A 20,860-nucleotide genomic window follows, 5' to 3' on the forward strand; every position below is an offset into this window, starting at 1 on the left:
ATATGAATTAGAATAGTTGAAGATGGTTATTAACTTATTATTATCAAAATCAACGTGAAGGAGCAACACTCCTATCCTCCTCACTAGCGGTTGCAGGCGGTGGCTGCTGAGAATCTTGCTGGATCAACAGCGGATGCGGTTGTAGATCAAGGTGGTGATGATCTTGTACTTCTTGTGGTGGCTGCGGCTGCGGTTGGATTTGATACATGTTATTAACATAAGAACTAGTTAACCCTAAAGGCGGTGACATGGCTGCCGGAGCCGTCATAAGGCTAAATCCACTCCCAGTCACCTGCCCAGTTGCCGCAATATCCAACCCGCCGCTAAATCTTACTAGATCAAGCGACTGTTGTTGTGGTTGTTGTTGCTGATGCTCGTAGTTTCTAAGCATCAGTTGTTCTTGTTGTTGTTGTTGCTGTTGTGGGTCTATTATCTGGGTGTGCTGTGGGTCCCGGAAGCTTCCAGGACCTGACACGCCCAGCATGGGTTGCATGTTATAAGGTAATACCGGCACGGACGACGAAGGCATACTCTGGATTTGTGGGATAAACCCTTGATTCAAAACTGGTAACATCATAGAAGGTCCCATGTAACTAGCTAATTCTCTTTTCGCATTATGTAAATCGGTCTGAACTTGCTTTAACCGGTGTTGAAGAACCGATATTAATCCCACACATCCATAAACCGGATCTTTTAGCCTTGCATCCGCCTCATACGCCAATGAGTTAACCGCATCTTCTCGTTGAGCAGTGTTGAGTTCATTAAGGATCTTAGCAACATTACTAGCACCAAACACTTTGTGCACATTTGCAAACTTTTGAGGCTGGTCCGGTGGGAAGTAGGGCGCAAACACGCATTCTTGCGTGCATTTTCGACGTAAAAACTTGCAAGCTGCACATGGTGAGTTTGAAGATGACATGTTTGATATGTGAATATGTGATTATGTTCCTTGAGATTTACTAGCAAGCTGCAAATATTATTATTACATCATGATCAGATTTAGAGAATAATTATTATTTCATGGAATTCACAAAACCATTAACATGTGATCATGTTGACAATTATGGGCATGACTTATAATATAGTAACTTATAAGTGCACATGAATTCAAGAAGGTTCGTTTACCAATATTAAGAAGCAGGTGGTGGCAATTAAAGCCTTAATTTCTTCATGTATCGAAACACACAATTCCAAGTCAAATAACTTGTTTATTCAAATCTTGCATATTGAAAATTGTTAAAAGAATAAGAGATTAATAGGTAAAAATAGTAATTAATAGTAATTAATAGTAATACTAATACCTTTGAGTTACACACAGTCACACACACACACAAGAACAAAAGAAACTAATTTATGTAAAAATAATATCGATTCAAAAGGGGGTTAGCTGCGCAGCTTGTTGCTCATTTACTCATTATCCAGATGTAGCTCGGTTTGTGTTATATATAATAACTTTTATAAAAAAAAATCAACATTATTTTGTATTGATGATCACATATACCATAATACCAAAACTTTTAGATCCAATATATATTTGGAGCATGTATATTCAAAACATGTTCGGAGTGTTTAAGGAAAGAGAAACAAAAACTGAATCATAAATCATTCTAATCCTACCTTTTGATTTCTCACAAAAAATCTTGATATAAAAATTAAGGAAATAATAATAATAATATATCATGGTCCATAACACATATTAATTTGACATATATCTTCCTTATATTTATATGGTTATGAAAATGAAATATATATATATATATATATATATATATATATATATATATATATATAGATTGAAAGATTCATGTACCTTGATATAAGATGTATGGTAATTAGGATCTTGATCCGATCTTCAACGTATTCAAGATCTCAAGCAAGGTGAAAAACTAATACAACACACACAAAAGCTTATTGAAGAAGTGTTAATTAAACCATTGTAATAATATTGTATATGCATACATATGGAATTATGGATCATATAATTACTGTGTATAAATGAGTCTAGTTGTGTGTATGTGTGTGAGATAAATATAGGGGTATATAATTTTCACCGTGTGATTGGAATAGAGTTGTGTTTTGACCGTACGATTTGAGAGAAAGAGAGAGAGACTAGATTTCTGAAGAATGATTTAAAGGCAATCTGAGTTTCCTCTTTGTCCTTGTCTTCCTTTTAACGTGTTATTTATTCGTGTGTGTATTAAAGACTTACATAATTAAATGTTATGAGTTGTAAAAAAATGTCTCTAATGTCAAATGTAAGAGTTTTTATAAAATGTTTTGGAGGAAAAAAACCACGAGGTTTTAAATATATTAGCTAGCATTAATTGTGATTTGAGAATAATATGCATACATCTTGTAGATAATTTTCACAAGTTGGATTCTTAAACTGAACGGGTAATTTTATCTCACCGTACTGTTGTGTTTTCGGACGAGTGTTCACGGATGTTGGCCTTAGGTGAGTGTTTTTCCCAGAACGAAAGACGAGTGTATCATGATGTGTTGAATTTAGTCAATAGCACATTTGAAGGATTCGTTGGTCGTTAAAAAAAATACAAATTCTTTCTTATAAATCGTGTAGGTGGGTGAGAATCATTTACATAAATATATATTGTGTGTGAATTGATCATTAATATAATTTGAGGTTCATATTTGCATATGGTTAACAAGAGTTTGGATCAAATACAAATGGAATTAACGTGCTAATTGTGAGAGTCAAGTAGAATAATTATATATACAAGTTGAATAATTATGTAATTATACTTGATATTCACAATTAACACGTTAGCAAGAGTTCATGAATAGGTTAACAAATATTTGCATATGGTTAACAAGAGTTTGGATCAAATACAAATGGAATTAACGTGCTAATTGTGAGAGTCAAGTAGAATAATTATATATACAAGTTGAATAATTATGTAATTATACTTGATATTCACAATTAACACGTTACTTTCATTTGTGCGTAAACTTTCCCCCTGTAAATATAAATCATGTATGTAAATAAAAATTTGATTTTACAAAATTCGAAAGTAGTGAGCTTTCATTTTAATTGAAAACTTAAACCGTATAAGTTAATTTTTAATGCAAAATTTATTAAAAGCAAAAGAAGTCATCACTAACAAGAGGCAAACGGCCCAAATTACAATAAATTGGAACTAAAACAAACAACTACTTATAATGGAAAATTTACGAAACTAAACTACCTAACACTTCTCTCCTTCAAGACATAATCTTTCGCTCATCTGTTTTATTTATAAAAAAGACGTTGATTTGCGAGTACATAACTTGGACATAACTATAGGCAATCACTAAAAATAAGATCATTTTTTGTTCAACCATATCATTCAACATGTCACCGTCAAAATAGATTGAACTGCTAGACATGTCTCTTTACACATGATTATTTTATAGGTGAAATGATCATTAATATTATCCTAGTAAACTAAGTTTAAATGTTGGATAAAATTAACCGTTATATTAGTTTATATATACATGATCTGCTGGTCTATACGGCAAGCAAAGATAGGAAGATAAGATGTCGCGTGAGAAACCAATGTACTTCTAAACTGTCACCGTTTCTCACCAATAAATTACCCACATTTTCGGTCAAAATCATATATGAAACTATATATATCTATAATATATATAAACGAAAACATAAAAATCCTACATGTCGCGATGTGGTCACTTCCCTCCTTTTTGGAGTCACCAGATTTGCTTGATTTTTAAATGGAGGCTTCTCATGCATTTAACCCGAATTAATGGGTATGGGTCTTACCAAACCTAGATATTCCTTAAACGGGTTATAACATCTCATTAAATTAAAAATTATTCTCACCAAATTATTGATGTAAAAATCCTATAAAATAGGATACACTAAAAATTAATATCTTATTTAATTTAACAAAGATATATATATATATATATATATATATATATATATATATATATATATATATATATATATATTTAAATTAAGAAAACCAATTTTATAGTAAAAAAATAAAAGGGTCTTAGGTCTCATCAAACCGTAAGTATATTATTAACTTTCATAAATATTATTTATAATTAAAAAACCAATTTTATAGTAAAAAAAATAAACGGGCCTTGGGTCTCATCAAAACCATATAGCTTTTAAACCGGGTTATAACATCTCATTTATTTGTGAAACAATTTATCATTAAACCATAAGTTTATAATTAACTTTCATACAATAAAAAAATATAAATTCAAAAAATAAATAAATATTAGAACAAACAATATAAAACAACCCCGTAATACGGGGGATAAAAACTAGTATATATATATATATATATATATATATTATTAATTTTCTAAATTTGTTTCATTTTGACTTAGAATATCTTATGGTCAAAGCAAAATTGTGTAACTATTGTTTATGCTATGAATAAACTTAGGTTGTTAATCATTTAATTATACTAAAACGAGTGGTTTAATAATCTAAATAAACACATAGATAAAATAATAATATTCCTGGAATTTTATAAAATATTATATTTGGAAAGAAAAATATATGTTACATAGATCAAAAACCATATTAACGTATATTGACACAGGTTATGATAATATTGATGGCAATACTGACATTGTTTGATAAGTATGGGTTGGATTCGTTTCATTAACTGGTATGGTACCAACAATCAGTACAATTTACAACACGAAAAATAACTCGTTATGGTATTGATACTCGGTGTTGTTTACAATACAAAAAGGCTTATTTAATTTAATCACAACGGTTACGTTAATAAAAAAATGTATAAACATATATTGGTACTAGTTCTGATAATAATGATAACAATATTGATGGTGTTTGGTCGGTCTCAGATCCATTTGTCAATGTACCAGTACATTAACGACACTTGATACAGCTTAAATTACCAACCGGAAAAAAACACATTTCGAATACATGTTTGTTTTCAGCAACATTTATATTTGAACGTTGATAGAAGAAAATTAAACACATCAATGCATTCAATCTTTTTTAAAGTTAACACATGAAAGTTAACCAATACAAGTGCCTATGTTGTTAGGTCGGTATCAGTTGAATTCGTCATTGGTGCTGGCACTCATTCTCGTAGACTCTCTTTTACTTGTAGGTTGATCTCAATATGGATGTGCGAGCGAAGGCCTTTCCTCAACATCAGCTATTTTATGTGATCTCGAAGAAGATAGCATTCAAATTAAGAACATGTTCGCATGCTTTAAAAAAAACATCTTGGACAATGAGTAGTGTACTATGATATAAACTATGTATCTAATCTATACACTCTAAGATCAACTACTGGCTATGCGCTTCTGCTATGGTCAAGTGCGGTATCATGGTGCAGTAAACGTCAAACTATTGTGTCATTATCAACAACTCAAGAAGAATATAATAACGAGTTCCATCGATGGCAGCTCATGAAAGTGTGGCTCTTGCAACTTTCGAAAGATTTGGGCTTTTTCATGATAATCGTTTAGCGATTCAACTTGCTAAAAGTAAGAACCTTACTTTCCATGCACGAGCTAAACACATTGAAGCTCATTATCACTTCACTAGTGTAAAAGCTAAGAAAATTGTTGTTAATTTGTTTATGCGACAACGCAACTATATATAGAAGTGGGTGTTGAGAGGGAGTGTTAATATGCAACACTCATCGCCAGTTGCGGCTCCATGCCCAACGTGATTCAACCCAGTTGCCAGGTCACCTAGTTGTATCAGTGGTTCACATCACCCAGTTTTGGTTCTGTGCATTTGGTTGCGGCTCATGTCGTTTACAAAGTCGATTTTTCTGCCTTATTTTCACTTTTAGAGTATACATATGATACATATATTGTCACATTGAATCAAAAAGCACTAAAACGTCTCTGCCATTCGTGTGACCATCGCAACATAATCTCGATGGTTCCAAGGGTTTTCTATGACACCTCCTAACAACACTCGTAAATCGTAATCGCTTTCATTACTACTAATATCCAAAGTCACCACTTGGAGATGAAACATCCAACCAGTCACAGTCACTGATAAACAAAACAAAAATGAGGGGAGAGGTTTAAGGCTTTGCGGTTTTGCACCGGCTGAAAGCTAGTACTCACATCATCAGTCTAGGAAGGAATGTATAGCATCGGATGATCGTGAATGTTTAGTAAGGGGAGGTGGAAGACGACAGATTAAAAGCTTTAGTTGGAAAGAAGTGACGAGACCAAAGGAGAAGAATAAAACACGCCTTTTTTAAATAAGACGGGTAAATGTAATTTCACATGAGTTTAACAAAATTTCTAATGTTATATAATGATAACTTCTGAAGGCATTACAGTTCCCCAACAATGGCCAACGGGACTGTTCGGGAACCAAACCTAAACTTTCTTAAAAAAGAAAGAAGCAAAACCGCGAAACATTCATACTAGAGGAACCATCAGTGAAATATATTTATCAATAAACAATTCAAGCCAAAATTATCCAAAACTACATGCTCCTAACTAGCAAGATTCACCTTTCTGCCTTTATGAAATGAGGTGACAAGAGTTTTGAAACTGTGAATCCAGTGAATGTGTCAACATCGAAGAGCTCTTTCAACTTATCATCACATAAAATCCGTCTTTTGTCTGAGGGATCCTATACGCATGTTTCAGATGAATGTTTAACGCGTTAGTTATGACAACATTTATAATTTTCCAATTTAATAAAAAAAAACAACTAATGGTTAAGGCATACATATGTACCTGGAGGTTATTTTGTTTAATGTAGTCCCATATTCTCTTAACAACATCCGAACGTGCCAATGCGTCTTCACCTGTTCCAAGAAATTTCACTAAAGCTTCTGAAAGTGGAACCGGAGCCATAAGACCCGAACCACTGCCTCCGCCACCCCCGGCACTCTTCTGTTTCTTCTTTCTTTTCGGCTCATCTGAATCTGTAAGCCAAACTAAGTGAGACTACAACTAAGCTTGTAAACTTACCAAACATTCAGTGAACCGTCTGGCGGGAAGTTTGTTTTATGTTCGTTTATTTAATAAACAAAAACATGAACAAAACTTTTGTTCATTTAGCTAATCGAACAAGCATGAACACATGTCTTGTTCGTTCACTAATGTCCATGAATGCTTTTTCATTTAAATTCATTTATGTTCATTATTAACACTCATATATGTTTGTTAGTTTACGTTTGTTCGTTTACAGTTGTTATTATATTCATTTTTATATTTTTAGGCCCATTACAATTTGGTCTAGTTCTAATAACCTTTTAGACCCCAAATTGCTGTTCACGTTTACTTTTAATGGGCTTAAGCTCAGTTATGCCCGTTTATTTACGTTCATGAACCATTTGTTTATACCATTAGCGAACGAACGAGCATAAATGAACACAAACACATTGATTTTCTTAATGAACACACAAGAAGAAAAAAAACCCGTTGTTAACTGTCTGTGTTCTATCGTTTGTTCGGTTAAAGTTAAACGAACACGAACATGCTCCATTCGGGTTCGTTTGGTCTTTTTACATCCCTAAATACAGCTTTAAACCATTGAGATTATTAACATTCTCTACATCAAAATTTCCCATTTCTCATTCTCTTCTCCCAAAATGATCGCTTATTTAACGCTAACTTATAAAAAGAGTAAAATAAAAAATAAATTGAGCCCACCTTCTTCTTTTGCCTTTTTTGGCTTCTTTTCCTTGGGTTCTACACTAGCTTGAGCTGCTGCAGATAATAATATTTCAGTCATAAATATAAAACAGTAAGAAAAATAAAAAACTTAATATTAACTGTACTGTTATAACTATGAAGAACAATGATATGAAGATATACCACCATCAGAATTCAATGGCCATATATGCTTAGCAAGAGCCTTGTTCATTTGAAACATATCAATCGTATCCACACCAAATAGTTCACGAAACGGTTCATCACAACGTATGTTCCTTCTATTGGCCGGATCTTGCAGATCGTGTTCACGAATGTAACTCCATAGTTGTTTAACAACCTATGATTATAATGTTACCGCGCTATAATATATATATCGAGATGTATAAATCTGATTTGTGACAATAATCACAAAACTTGATAAAACAAATATGCAGAATGGTGTTCATACCTCTGTTCTTGCTAATTCGGGTACCCCTGTGAACTTCTGAAGCTGCGGAGAAAGACTGCATAATTTGGTGAACCCGCCCCCTTTCTTCTTCACCTCTTTGTTCTCATTTCTTGACCTAATCTCATGAACATGTATACATTAACAAAAGTAACAACTACGCTAAATTGCTAATTGATGTCCAAATGTAGAAGACGACCTGATAATCTTGCTAAACACAATCAAACATCCAATTCATATGCTAATGGATTATTCATAGATATGCATACATGACCATCACTGAAATTTACATTTTTGACTTAATTTCATGAACAAATATACTTTAACAAAAGTAACATTCTTTATTTTGGAAATTTAATTTTTCTTTTTTCTGGATTAATCAAAAGCAACAAATTGCTCAAGTACTCTTTTACATCAAAATAAAAGTCAAATGGGCAACAAGTTATGCCACTAGCTCCATTTTGATTGCAAAACCAAGTCTTTGATAAACTACATTGTTTACATAACCCGCTGGACTCGGCTAAGTAAGCTCCACAGCCTCAGGCGCTAGGAAACAAAAAGTATGCTAATTAATGTCCAAATCTTCCAACCCTAATTAGCTTCCTAAACACAATTAAACATCCAATTCATATGCTAATTAATTATTCATATATGCAAATTCATTACCATCACTTCAATTCACATTTTTTACGTGAACTATGCTTATTTTGACATACACCCGACTCCGCAGTCGGCTACCTAGGGTCAGCTAGCGACTTTTGCAACCTTGACTAAAACTAACCTAATTATCTTCCTAAACACAATTAAACATCCAATTCATTTGCTAAGTGATAAATATTCAAATATGCAAATTCATTATCATGACTCAATTTCACATTCACATAATTAGGGCAAAAAACAATACATCACATATTCAAATCCTAAATGCTAATTATAACAGCTTGAATACAACAACTAAACCATCAAATTAACAAATTAATAATAATAATAATAATAATAATAAACAACTAACCTTCGTTTTCTGCTCTTTCCATTGCTCGTTTCCTCTTCATCATCATCTTCTCCTTCCTCGTTAACTTCGTTATCTTCTTCGTTAACTTGCTGTTGACTTTCTAAATACAAATCAATTTGTTGCCGAATAAACGCTTTTTTGTCCGTTAAATCGACTCCAAACTCTTCCTCCAGCTTCCGGCGAATACTGGCGGTGGTGGTGGTGTTGAGATCGGCGGTTGTTAGGTACTGCCGTAGCCGGCCGGTGAGTTCTGTGTCCGATACCATTATTATTATTATTATTATTATTCGCCGGCGGTGGTAATTGAAATTAATTCGGTTAGAGAGTTTGAGGGGGTGAAATGATAATATGTGAAAGTTGTTGGGGACTTGAGTTGCACAATCGGTTTAAAACTCCGAACTGGTTTGGGTTTAAACTGGTTTGGTTTGGTCAAATAAAATTTCCGGTTTATGATCGGTTTCGGTTTTTACCTGATTTTGATTGGTTTCGGTTCAGTTAATCAATTTTGGTTTCGAACCTATTAATTGGTTCAAAATATGTTTCTATCTAATCGGTTTTAAAACGGTTTAGTTTTGATTTAATTTCAGATCAATTCAATTAACCGTTTTATATGACCACCTCTGTTGTGGACTAGAAGTTAAGTTCACTTTTAGTACTTATACTTATGTCAAGTATTATTGAGTTTGAATGTCCCAAAGGCCAAAATATTCACTAATCACCCAGTAAAGTAAACTATGTCCTCGCCCGAAAAATAAACCCCTTCACAATTGAAGTCCAAGAGGCATCTAACATGCTCAAATGGAACATCTTTGTGATAGAGGTGCATGAATCGGGTTTTTCAAAAGCCGGTTCTGGGTTTAGTCAATAAAGCTAAGAATCGGGTTACGTAGGAACTATGCGAGTATGGCCGGTTTTTTATTGGTTTGGCTGGGCTTTTTAACGTTTTGTGGCTAGGTCGGGTATGGGTTTTGACCAGGTAGAGTTGGAACTGGTTCTGGTTTGATTCCGGGCACGGCTTCTGTGTACCCGGGGGTTGGGTAGGACTGGTCTGGTTTTTGGGTTGGGTCTAGAACCGGGTTTTATCCCCAAGTCTACTTTATCAATTTTTGCAGCATGAAGATACAAATATAGTAATTACTATTGTTCTATTTAGAAAAGGCATAAGGTGTAATGCATTGTGTGACCATCAAGTGTCCGCACCATTTTACATGATGTGTTTAACCCATTATATGTCGTATGGATATTTGTCAAGATCTATAATGAGCTTTGACTACACTTACATGGTGCATACACCCATTCGCATGATGTGGATAAATGTGTGATGCGTAGATACATGGACTCAAGCACTCCTCATCTTCGAAATTCACACATGTACACATTAACAAGGTGAATCAATTATGAAAAGTTGGACATGCATAATATGTTAGAAGTGATGATAATCAGGCCTCAGTATTCAAACACGAGAACACACAATTTGAATAACTCGTTTGACTCTTTTTTTTATTGTTATAATAAAACTAAAACTAAAAACTTCACCCACATGTAAATTATTAACCCTATCAATCTACTTATAAACTTATCCTAGTAGAATCCACTTGTATATATTTAGGATTAAGTTAAAGAGCTCTGGTCTATAAATAGTAAAAAAGTTCAGAATAAAGCACAACATGATGATTAATAAATATGCACCAAGTGTCATATATTTTATTTAATCCATCCCATTAACCATAGATTAAAAGTCTTGGTCAAAACCCAAATGTCACTATGCATGCACATCAAATCCAGTTTATTTCCAATTTAACAATTTTATAATTAATCTCCACTACCAATTACAATCATCTACGCATTTTCAAAGATTAAATCAAGAACATGCCCTTCATCATTAAATTAAGTTTGCAGTCAAATTTCTTAGATTATTGAAATACAATAAAAACAAAATTTGGTATAATGGTTCTTAATAGTTGTAGATCACTTTGACGGAGAAATATACAAAACAATTTGTACTCGACTTCCACTTTTAATTTTATATACTAGCAATCTAGGGCCGCCCATGGGAGGTCGGGGATGGCGACAATACTAGGCGCAATCCCCTATGAGGCCCGAGGTTTATTAGAAAAGAATTATATATATGTGTGTGTGTTTTCAATAAAAGAATATAAGAATATATATTAAACCCACTTCAAATCCATGTATTTTAGGTTGCTAAACTCCTTTTATTTATAATGCTCGTTTAGTTTTTTCTTTTAAAAAACCCATTAACTTATTTACATGTTAAAACAAAAATAATTAAAAAAAAAGGAAAAAAGTCGGCCATGTATCAATTTTTACGTACGTAACAACCAACAGTTCAAAGGTTTCAAACAAAAACATAACCATTAGGCGACCATCGACCTCCCTTCCTAGTTCCTTGTTCTTATCTTTTAGACCAATCCCTCCTTCGTTCACTGTCCAGTCGAATGAGATTAGCATAGAGCAACTAACCAAGGCCCCGGAGGACTAATCACTTGTTCAAAGTTTCAATAGCATGTATGAATTGATGAAATGATGTACTTGTAATATTGTAGTGGTTTTCAATTATACATTTCAATAACTTTCATGTTTGAGATTGTTTGATTTTTAAAACTATTGTGCTTGCTTATGTGTGTATTTCAATGGGTTAATGTTTCAATTTTTAATTTTATGTTCCAGTTTTATAAATTTTTTTTGTTAAGTTTTAGATATTTTGTCTCATGAATGCTTATCCAATACTTAAAAACGTAAAAAATAGAAGAATAGTTTGTTTAGGGGAGTATTTTAGAGCTTTTTTTAAGGCCTTTCTAAACATGTCCCAGATCCTCGATTTTTTTATCTAACATTTTTTATATTTTCGGAGATCTGGTCCTGTCTCTTTTTACCTCTTCTAAGCTCTTTCTAACCTCATAAACCATCGTTCTCCTTCACATACTTTCAACCATAGCCACCGCCCCTTGCTTCGTCACCGGGTGTGCCCCTCCACCGACGTCGCCCTCCACCGACCCTATTCCACCAATCGAAATCCAACACTCAAGGCATAAACCTATTGTACCCTGCTTCACTATCTATAGTCCCCGCTGCTCTTCGCCACCGCCACTGTCAGCCGTCTCTTCCGAACTTCGACGTTGACTGTAAGTGAAATTAATAACCTTCGAATTCTTTATTTGATAAAATTTTCACGTGATAAAGATTAATATTAGTCATTAGGTTTTCGTGTATTTGAAAGTTGAAATAATGTATTTTGAAAATTCATATTTAAAAGACCTAGGTTTGATTTTTACTTAAGGAAATTGAATCATACACCATAAATTTCATATTATTTTAGCATTTTTAAAAGTTAAAAAATAAATGGCATTGTCATTACAAACTAAAAACATTCGATCCACCTCTTAATATATAAAGATATGCATCTGTGGTCCGCAAACTACAAACATTTTTTCTTTTAAAAAACAAACTACACTTAAGTCTCACGTCGAGAACGCATAGATAAACGAATTTTTACACCCGTTACTAATAATTTGTCAATAAAATTATCATTGGAGTCATTACTAATAAATTCACCACACAACCTACTTACCTACCTAATACTCCGTTAACAATTCAAATTATTATCTTAACAAATACTGCATTTAAGAAAAAAAAGATAGACGAGAAAAAACTTGATTAGAATTTTCTTAGGCAGTTAGGTGAAAACAAGTTAGATGAAAACAAAAGTCAATAATGATGTTTTTACACTTTAACTGTTTAAAGCTTGAAAATTTTCACCAAATGCAATTTATCGTTTATGTTTGTTTTGTCAAGTGTCTTTTTTTTAATTTTATTTCATTTTTTTATACAACGAGGGTTATCTTTTATAGAAATTCTTTCCACTTTAAAATAAAGTATTCTTTTCTTTCCCCTTTCACGTTATTCTATGGTCAATTTGTTAATTTATATATCACCCATTTGCAAATTAAAAACGTTTTGGATTAACAAGTTGAAATAATTAATGAATAAATGTTATGAATTTTTTTTTAAAGGCATGCATCAAATAATTGTAACAAATAAGTTGTTCTTTTCTTAAATTATATATCAAACTAAACTCAACAAAAAACAGCTTGGGAATTAAATAATTAGGTCCAAGTTTGTGTAATAGGTGTACTGGTTAATATGTTGAGTTTACAATACAACCGAGTTAAACGAGTTGAAGGATTGTAATCAGTTGTAAACAAATCATAAACATAAAGGTCATTGGTAGTTTTAAACGAGTTATAAAATGTATTTACAAAATTGATATTATAAAATAAAACTTTAAATTCTACTTTTAGTTTTAAATAGGCTGACATGTAATATGATTAAGTAACCGTCAACGAGTTAAAAAATATCAAATTAAACACGACAATATAGTTACATTTGATAAACATATTAGCTCAAACATAGTCTTTATTACACAAGTTTGATATGACAATACAATAAGAGGCGTAGCTAGGTTGGGAGCAAGGGTGCAATTGCACTCCATGACTTTTTAATTTTTTTTAGTACATACGCTGTGTTCCTGAGTTCAACTTAAGGGGAGAAAGGAAAGGAAATAGATGGGAAGATAAAAACTTGTGTTCCCAAGTTTCATTTAAGGGGAGAAACGAAAGGAAAAGTGGGGGAAATGTGAGGTTTTAAAGGGTGAAAGTTTTCTTTCCAAAATGGAAAGAATTGGATGGAAAGGAAAGGAAAAGAGATAGGATGTGTGAAAGGAAAGGAAATGAATCTTTTTTTTTTTCTTTCGTTAATCTAACTCGGGAACACAGTGTAAATCTTTGAGAGACCGTAAAAAAACTTTAATGTAACCCCATAAGGTTTTGAAACTGAACCCAAGAAATAGTGACGGAAATTCTTAAGAAGGTGCTTAAATCTATACAAATATTAAGATATAAACCAATTCTAAAATAGTTAACAAATATAAAATAAGTAAGCCTATTTTATACAGATAAACAAATAAGTAAATTTAAAATTAAATAATAGGTACGTTTAGCCTGCCCTTTAAACTATGACTGTGCAACGCAAATAACTTTAAAGTTTTGTGTTTTTATAATCAAAGATTCCAAATTGAGGACGACTATTGTAAATTAGATTGAGAGTTCAATGAATAGTAAATTACAAATCTTGATAAGGGAAAATTATTGCTCTCACTTTGAGAATTTTAAAATATTTAGTTTATTATTTGATCAATGTTTAAAAGTTTCTACAAATAGCAAATTAGGAATTAAAAAATGTGTGACTAGACGCACGAAATAACAAATCCAGTTGAACCTGTTTTAATGTATAAAATCTTTAAACAAATACTAGACACTCTTCATGGTCAAAACATCTTTTTCTTATAATAAGCTGTATTATTTTTATACAATATTAAGCGATTTGAACTTGAAACTTAAACTGACTAAAAATAATATTAAGTCACCGTATTAACTGCATCTAATTAAACTTTCTTTGAACTTTGGTTTATAAGTTATACCTAATGAGCATGAGTGATAAACGGAGTCATGTAAGCAAGAAATACATTCATTCACTCATCATTCGTTAGGTCTAGTGAGTGATGCGTGATATGACAATAATTAACTATTAAGAATATTTTAAAAAAATGAATGGCTTCACGAGCGAAATCACATTCACTAGGTACCCACTTATCACTCATTAGACCCGCATTGCGTTCCCGTGATTGTAAACCTCGTAGCACACTTCCCCCTCACAACTCACCTCTCACGGTGAACTATAACACGTATTCTTCGGGTGTAAAGCAAATTCTAAAACCATGGTATCTTTCATTAATATTTTTTTGCTTTGGATCTTAACATACGAGAATCTGATGACATAATTTATGTACACGATTTTGATAAGAAACATGATAACACATATTAAAGTTGGAATACAGGAAAACTATACAACTTTTTTGCTCTTACGTTTAAAATGAAATAAAAAGTAGCGCCCTTGAAACAAAGTGTGTGTTGTGCGGTGACCTCCCTGCCACCAATCCTCACCCACACTTAAACCATAAACCATTACAAGAGAATTTCATATGGGTGTCACCGCCAAAGGTAAAAGAGCTCATTTGGCGTCACTAGGGTTCTTTTTGTGAGGCAAGCTTATTTTTCAACCAATCAAATTATTTTTTTTTTAATTTATTTTTTTATAAAATAAGTGCCAGCTTCATGCTTACATGACGGGACGCTTTTCTACCTTTTAAGTTAAACTACTACATATATGAAGCTTCAACTTATAATTTTTATACGCCTAGTCAACTTATCTTTATTTTTATAAAAATAAAGAAAAAATAAATAAAAATTTATATAGTATTGGTAACACAAAACGATTTGATACCAGAAATACAATATTTTGTCGATAATGCGTTAAAATGGATATCAAATTCCATTGTTTTAAACCAGACAATCTGATTGATAATAATTTAATTCATTTCCTTATATAAATGGTTAATACCTAAACCCATGATCCTATTTCAAACCAAACCCAAATAAAATAAAAATATGTTATACATTAAACTTTTAATAATATCTTCTCGTTTTCATGTCACAATATTAGAGCAAGTCGTTTCAAGAAAAATATTAAACACAGCAAGTTGCATTTTGCAAATTGAATAAAGTAGTATTAATTTAATTATGATTTGGCAGCAACAACAATAACATATCCGTCAGGTTCTTTTCCATTAAGTACATATGAAGATACCCGGATTTAAACTCTTCGATGAATTTAGAAATAAGTTAAATTATATATTTGTTTACAAATAAATAAGTTAAATTATAGATTTGACACAACTTATGTGACGGATCATAGAAGTAGATGGGCGAAAAGATAATATTACTTTGCGTAATGAAGTGAAAATAGTATAAAAAGAGTGATTCATAGGTCTAATACATATTCATAAACACGTTTAATTAATAATTCTAGCTATGACATATTGGCTGATGCCTGATAATAATCCTGACTTACACTTAACCAGTGATGATATATCAATATTAGCATTCCCTTTTGTTAGCACCGGCAATTCCGATAACATAATTATAACCTATTTATACCTGATTTTCACTTGATTTATTTCACAATGATGATCATAAACGAAACGGAGAAAAATATAAACGAAAATCGAGTATAGACCACATATAAATTAAGTATAAAGTCTATGATTGAATCAGCGGCGAAGCTTAAACTAAGACACCGTGGGCGGCCGGACTCAAAATGTATACAAAATTTCACAAAGAGGGCCGAGCTCAAATTTTTGGCCAAAAACAGCTAAATTTACACTACGCATAAAAAAATTTCGACGAAAACGGATAAATCTGCACTACTGCGTGAAAAAACAAGGGGTGGGGCCACCCCGGGCCCTAAGCAACCTTCGCCGTTGATTGAAATTGCTCTTATCAACAATAGTGAAAAACTAGAATTATCATTGGTCAAACCGTAAATAACTTGGATATTTTTTAGAACGACAGCTTTCTTGTTTTTTTAGGTTACCACACTCAAATTTGAAGAGCCCTGTTGCCGACTCTGGCCAGACAATATTATCTTAAACTTTTTTTAAAAACATTTATTCTAATCTTTTTTAAAAATATCATCTTTTTTTTAATATAAAAAACATATGATGACCGATTCAAACTAAGTCTACACATAAAACCCGACAAAGATTCAATAAAACCAATATCATCACTTGTCGTCTGGCAACCAAACTCTAGCCAAAACGATACCGTATCACCCTGTTTCTATGCATTAATAATAATAATAATATTTATATATAATAACCAGATGCAACTCACTTTAAGTATTTGTTTTTGTTTGCATGTTGATATATAGTTGCCTGGTTATATATGAAACTGTAACGTGAGTTTTTTTTTTTGTTTATTTGAGTTGGAATATGAATATGGATTGGCCTGCGGTGAATCCGGTCGTCGAGATGGCGATCATGCATGATACTGATCAGTATGACTTTGTTCGGGATATCGGGTCCGGTAATTTTGGTGTTGCAAGGCTTATGAGAAATAAACTAACCAAAGAGCTTGTTGCTGTTAAGTATATTGAGAGAGGTGAAAAGGTTAGTTAATTAGTTTTTTTTTTTATTATTATTATTATTATTTAATTTAATTTTATTTTTTTTAAGTTTTGATTGATGATCAAAATATATAAGTTTTATACTAAATATGGAAATAATGTTTAGCATGTTAATATTGGTTGTGTTTTAGATAGATGAGAATGTTCAAAGAGAAATCATTAATCATAGACCTTTGCGGCATCCGAATATAGTGCGATTTAAAGAGGTTTGAAATCGTTAATACTTTCTTCATTTGGTTATTATGTGACGCCCCCGCGGGGGGGGGGGGGGGATTCAAAATGTATGGAAAAATTCATAAACGAGGTGGGGGGGGGCAACTTTTGGTCTTAAACAGGTAAATTTATACTACAAATAAAAATTTTCAGGCGGAAAACGACTAAATTTACACTACCGGGGGGGGGGGGGGTCAACTTTTGGTCTTAAACAGGTAAACTTAGACTACAAATAAAAATTTTCAGACGGAAAACGACTAAATTTACACTACTGGGGGGGGGGGGGTTTAACTATGATTTACCCCTGGTTAAACCGAGATTCAAATAGTTAATATGTGTATATTTTGTTAATTCAAAGGTTATATTGACCCCGACTCATCTAGCGATTGTTATGGAATATGTTGCTGGAGGGGAGCTATTCGACAGAATTTGTAACGCGGGGCGCTTCAGTGAGGACGAGGTTCTTTTATTTTTATAAATATTTTTTTATTTTTTTTTAACTAATTATATAAAACATGAAAAGCTAAGTTAGTTTTTGTGTAGGCGCGATTCTTTTTTCAGCAACTGATATCCGGTGTCAGTTACTGTCACGCAATGGTATGTGTTTGATATTATTTACATGACTAGATCGATCTTAACGTATATAAACATTAAACATGCTAACTAACTATTTTTGTGTTGTCGGTTGTAGCAAGTTTGTCATCGAGACTTGAAGCTAGAAAACACGTTGATAGACGGAAGCCCTGCTCCAAGATTAAAGATATGTGATTTTGGTTACTCAAAGGTATAATAATAAGCATGAAACAAATTATTATTATTATAAAATCTTGATTTTGGTATGATTTGTGAATGTTGTATTGCAGTCATCGGTCCTGCATTCGCAGCCGAAATCTACAGTTGGGACACCAGCATACATTGCTCCAGAAGTGTTGGCCACACAAGAATATGATGGGAAGGTATGAATTAATCGCGTTCCAATTCGACACGTTTTTGCAAAAAAAGAAAAAGAAAAAACTTATCGGGGTGCATTGTTTTCAGATTGCGGATGTGTGGTCGTGTGGTGTGACGCTATACGTCATGCTTGTTGGCGGATATCCTTTTGAGGATCCAAATGAACCAAGAGATTTCAGGAAAACTATACATGTACTTAGCTAAAACTTGCATTTTATTAATATTAATTTCATTTCATTTCGGTTTTTACAAATGTACCTTTTGGTTGTCTGCAGAGAATTCTCCATGTTCAGTATTCGATTCCGGATAATATTGAATTGTCACCTGAATGTCGTCACTTACTGTCACGGATCTTCGTTGGCGACCCTGCACAGGTTGAATAATATCATTTATTCAATTTATTTACGGCTGTAAACGAACCGAACGAACACGAACAAGGCCTTGTTCATGTTCGTTTGTTAAGGAAATAATGTGTTCACGAACGGTTCACGAACACTTACCGAACAAGATTTTATGTTCGTGTTCATTCATTAAGGAAACGAATGTGTTCATGAACACAAACGAAACACAATTAAAATTGGCAAAGCCTAGAGATTGAGACCGATGTATTCATCAATAATGTGAATAATGAAAGGCTGTAAACGAATAGAATGAACTCACAAGGGCATGTTCGTGTTCGTTCATTTGATTTTAAACGAAAACGAACACTTAATCGAATACATATTTATGTTCATGTTCGTTTATTTTAAAAATGAACATTTGTGTTCATTTATGTTCGTTTGTTTAAAATCTAAACGAACATAACTGAACATATTGGAACAAATGTAAATGAACACAAACAAACATAAATGAAAATACTCATCTAGATTATATTTAATTATTTTCTATTAATACATAGACAGACATAAACGAACATATATAAACTAACATAAACGAACGTTCATGAACATAAATGAACGAACGGAACATGCGTTCATGTTCCCGTTTATTAAATAAACAAAATAAACGAACTTCCCGCCGAATGGTTCACGAACAGTTCACCAAATGTTCATTTCATTTACAGGCCTAAATTTATAGTTAACCATTTGTGTATGCTATTAAACAGAGAATCACAATGGCGGAAATAAAGACACACGAATGGTTTCTAAAGAACATGCCTGCGGATCTAATGGACGAAGAGAACATGATGAACATTCAGTTTGAAGAGCCTGATGAGCCTATGCAAAGTGTGGATTCAATCATGCAGATACTATCCGAGGCAACAATCCCGTCCGTTGGTCTTTATGATCTTGATATGATGGACGATGATCTAGACTTTGATCTACACGACTTTGACTCTGATCGTGAAGAACTTCATATTGACAGCAGTGGCGAGATTGTGAACGCGCTGTGATCACACTTACATGTCTTGAATATATATTGAATATGACACGAGTATTAAGTCTATTGACTTAATAGACTTATGGACTTATGGTTTATGTATCTGCTACAAATATGTTGTATAAAAATGAAATGAAATGGAAACAGAGAAGCTTCATTTAATATGTAATCTGTTTTATTGACAGTACAACTATTGGCTATTACAGTTATTATTGTTACAACTATAATAAGAAAATATCAAATATTCATTCTTGTAGTGATAATGTAATAACCTTATTTGACACAATATATACTCGTTAACTCGTGATGTTTACTTTCTATTGGGTCTAGAACTTTATTAGTGTTTTGTATTTGTAAACGAGTCAGACTTGTTTACAGCCCGATTTATGTCATGCATGTGTGTGTGTCGTTAGGTTTAAACGACGTGTTTGTTTGTGAAGCGGTTATCAAGAGACAGCTGCAACGTTTCATCTTGTATTTATTGTGTGGTGATGTAAACAATATTCAGAACAAGATCAGTTTTGATTATTATCATATGTTACATCAGTTTGTTTTATCAGTATCTTTCATTCAAGTTCGATTATTGTGACACCGTTCAAGTTCGATTATTGTGACATTATTGTGACGCAGGGTGCTTTAATGTAGATCATGAGGTTCTTCTATCATGCCAACATATTTTCTGATTATACAAAACATGTAAAGCTAATTAAGTTTTTGTGCAGGCGCGGTTCTGTTTTCAGCAAATGATATTCATGGTCAGCTACTGTCATGCTATGGTATGTGTTTGATATTATTTATATGACTAGCTAATCGATCTTAAAACGTATAGACATAGTAACTATTTGTCAGTTGCAACAAGTTCGTCATATAGACTTGAAGCTAGAAAACACAATGATAGATGGAAGCCTTCTCCAAGATTGAAGGTATGTGACTTTGGCTTTTTATCACATGCGGTAAAATTTATTTTCCATATCAGTGAACATCGAACAAGTGTCTCAAATTAAGTTAAAAACATTGTAGAAAGATATATAAGATGATTATATAAACAAATACATAATCAATATGACAATATGTTTATCCCAAATTAACGCAGTAGAGTATTGTATTAGTAG

General features: G+C 32.6%; 3 protein-coding genes across 3 annotated transcripts; 1 reads left to right on the forward strand and 2 right to left on the reverse strand.

The window, feature by feature from the left end:
- On the reverse strand, positions 1 to 943 carry LOC143593243 (LOB domain-containing protein 10-like). The gene has a single exon (XM_077072933.1). It carries the CDS (start codon positions 917 to 919, stop codon positions 50 to 52), a length of 870 nt encoding a protein of 289 aa, XP_076929048.1. The 5' UTR covers positions 920 to 943; the 3' UTR covers positions 1 to 49.
- A 5,512-nt stretch (positions 944 to 6,455) lies between these two features.
- LOC143593244 (uncharacterized) lies at positions 6,456 to 9,474 on the reverse strand. The gene is made up of 6 exons (XM_077072934.1): positions 9,105 to 9,474; positions 8,096 to 8,210; positions 7,810 to 7,984; positions 7,645 to 7,701; positions 6,724 to 6,914; positions 6,456 to 6,616 (listed from the first exon to the last, which is right to left on the reverse strand). Exons 1-6 carry the CDS (start codon positions 9,368 to 9,370, stop codon positions 6,491 to 6,493), a joined length of 930 nt encoding a protein of 309 aa, XP_076929049.1. The 5' UTR covers positions 9,371 to 9,474; the 3' UTR covers positions 6,456 to 6,490.
- Positions 9,475 to 17,000: 7,526 nt separating this feature from the next.
- Positions 17,001 to 19,816, forward strand: LOC143593246 (serine/threonine-protein kinase SRK2I-like). The gene is made up of 9 exons (XM_077072935.1): positions 17,001 to 17,187; positions 17,336 to 17,410; positions 17,776 to 17,877; positions 17,961 to 18,014; positions 18,109 to 18,201; positions 18,281 to 18,373; positions 18,456 to 18,560; positions 18,644 to 18,742; positions 19,474 to 19,816. Exons 1-9 carry the CDS (start codon positions 17,011 to 17,013, stop codon positions 19,759 to 19,761), a joined length of 1,086 nt encoding a protein of 361 aa, XP_076929050.1. The 5' UTR covers positions 17,001 to 17,010; the 3' UTR covers positions 19,762 to 19,816.
- Positions 19,817 to 20,860: the final 1,044 nt, after the last annotated feature.

Source organism: Bidens hawaiensis, unplaced genomic scaffold, assembly GCF_021521415.1.
Source record: "Bidens hawaiensis isolate Kalapana, Puna unplaced genomic scaffold, B.hawaiensis_p1.1 tig00041865_1, whole genome shotgun sequence".
In the NCBI taxonomy this organism is placed as follows: Eukaryota; Viridiplantae; Streptophyta; class Magnoliopsida; order Asterales; family Asteraceae; genus Bidens; species Bidens hawaiensis.

Excerpts from the sequence above, each read along its gene's own strand:
- LOC143593243 (XM_077072933.1), bottom strand. The coding sequence starts at position 919 with ATGTCATCTTCAAACTCACCATGTGCAGCTTGCAAGTTTTTACGTCGA.
- LOC143593246 (XM_077072935.1), top strand. The coding sequence starts at position 17,011 with ATGAATATGGATTGGCCTGCGGTGAATCCGGTCGTCGAGATGGCGATC. Across the intron at positions 17,411-17,775 it reads ATATAGTGCGATTTAAAGAG|GTTATATTGACCCCGACTCA; the intron begins GTTTGAAATCGT and ends GTTAATTCAAAG. Across the intron at positions 18,374-18,455 it reads CACAAGAATATGATGGGAAG|ATTGCGGATGTGTGGTCGTG; the intron begins GTATGAATTAAT and ends CATTGTTTTCAG.
- LOC143593244 (XM_077072934.1), bottom strand. The coding sequence starts at position 9,370 with ATGGTATCGGACACAGAACTCACCGGCCGGCTACGGCAGTACCTAACA. Across the intron at positions 8,211-9,104 it reads GGAAAGAGCAGAAAACGAAG|GTCAAGAAATGAGAACAAAG; the intron begins GTTAGTTGTTTA and ends TCATGAGATTAG. Across the intron at positions 7,702-7,809 it reads GCCATTGAATTCTGATGGTG|CAGCTCAAGCTAGTGTAGAA; the intron begins GTATATCTTCAT and ends TATTATCTGCAG.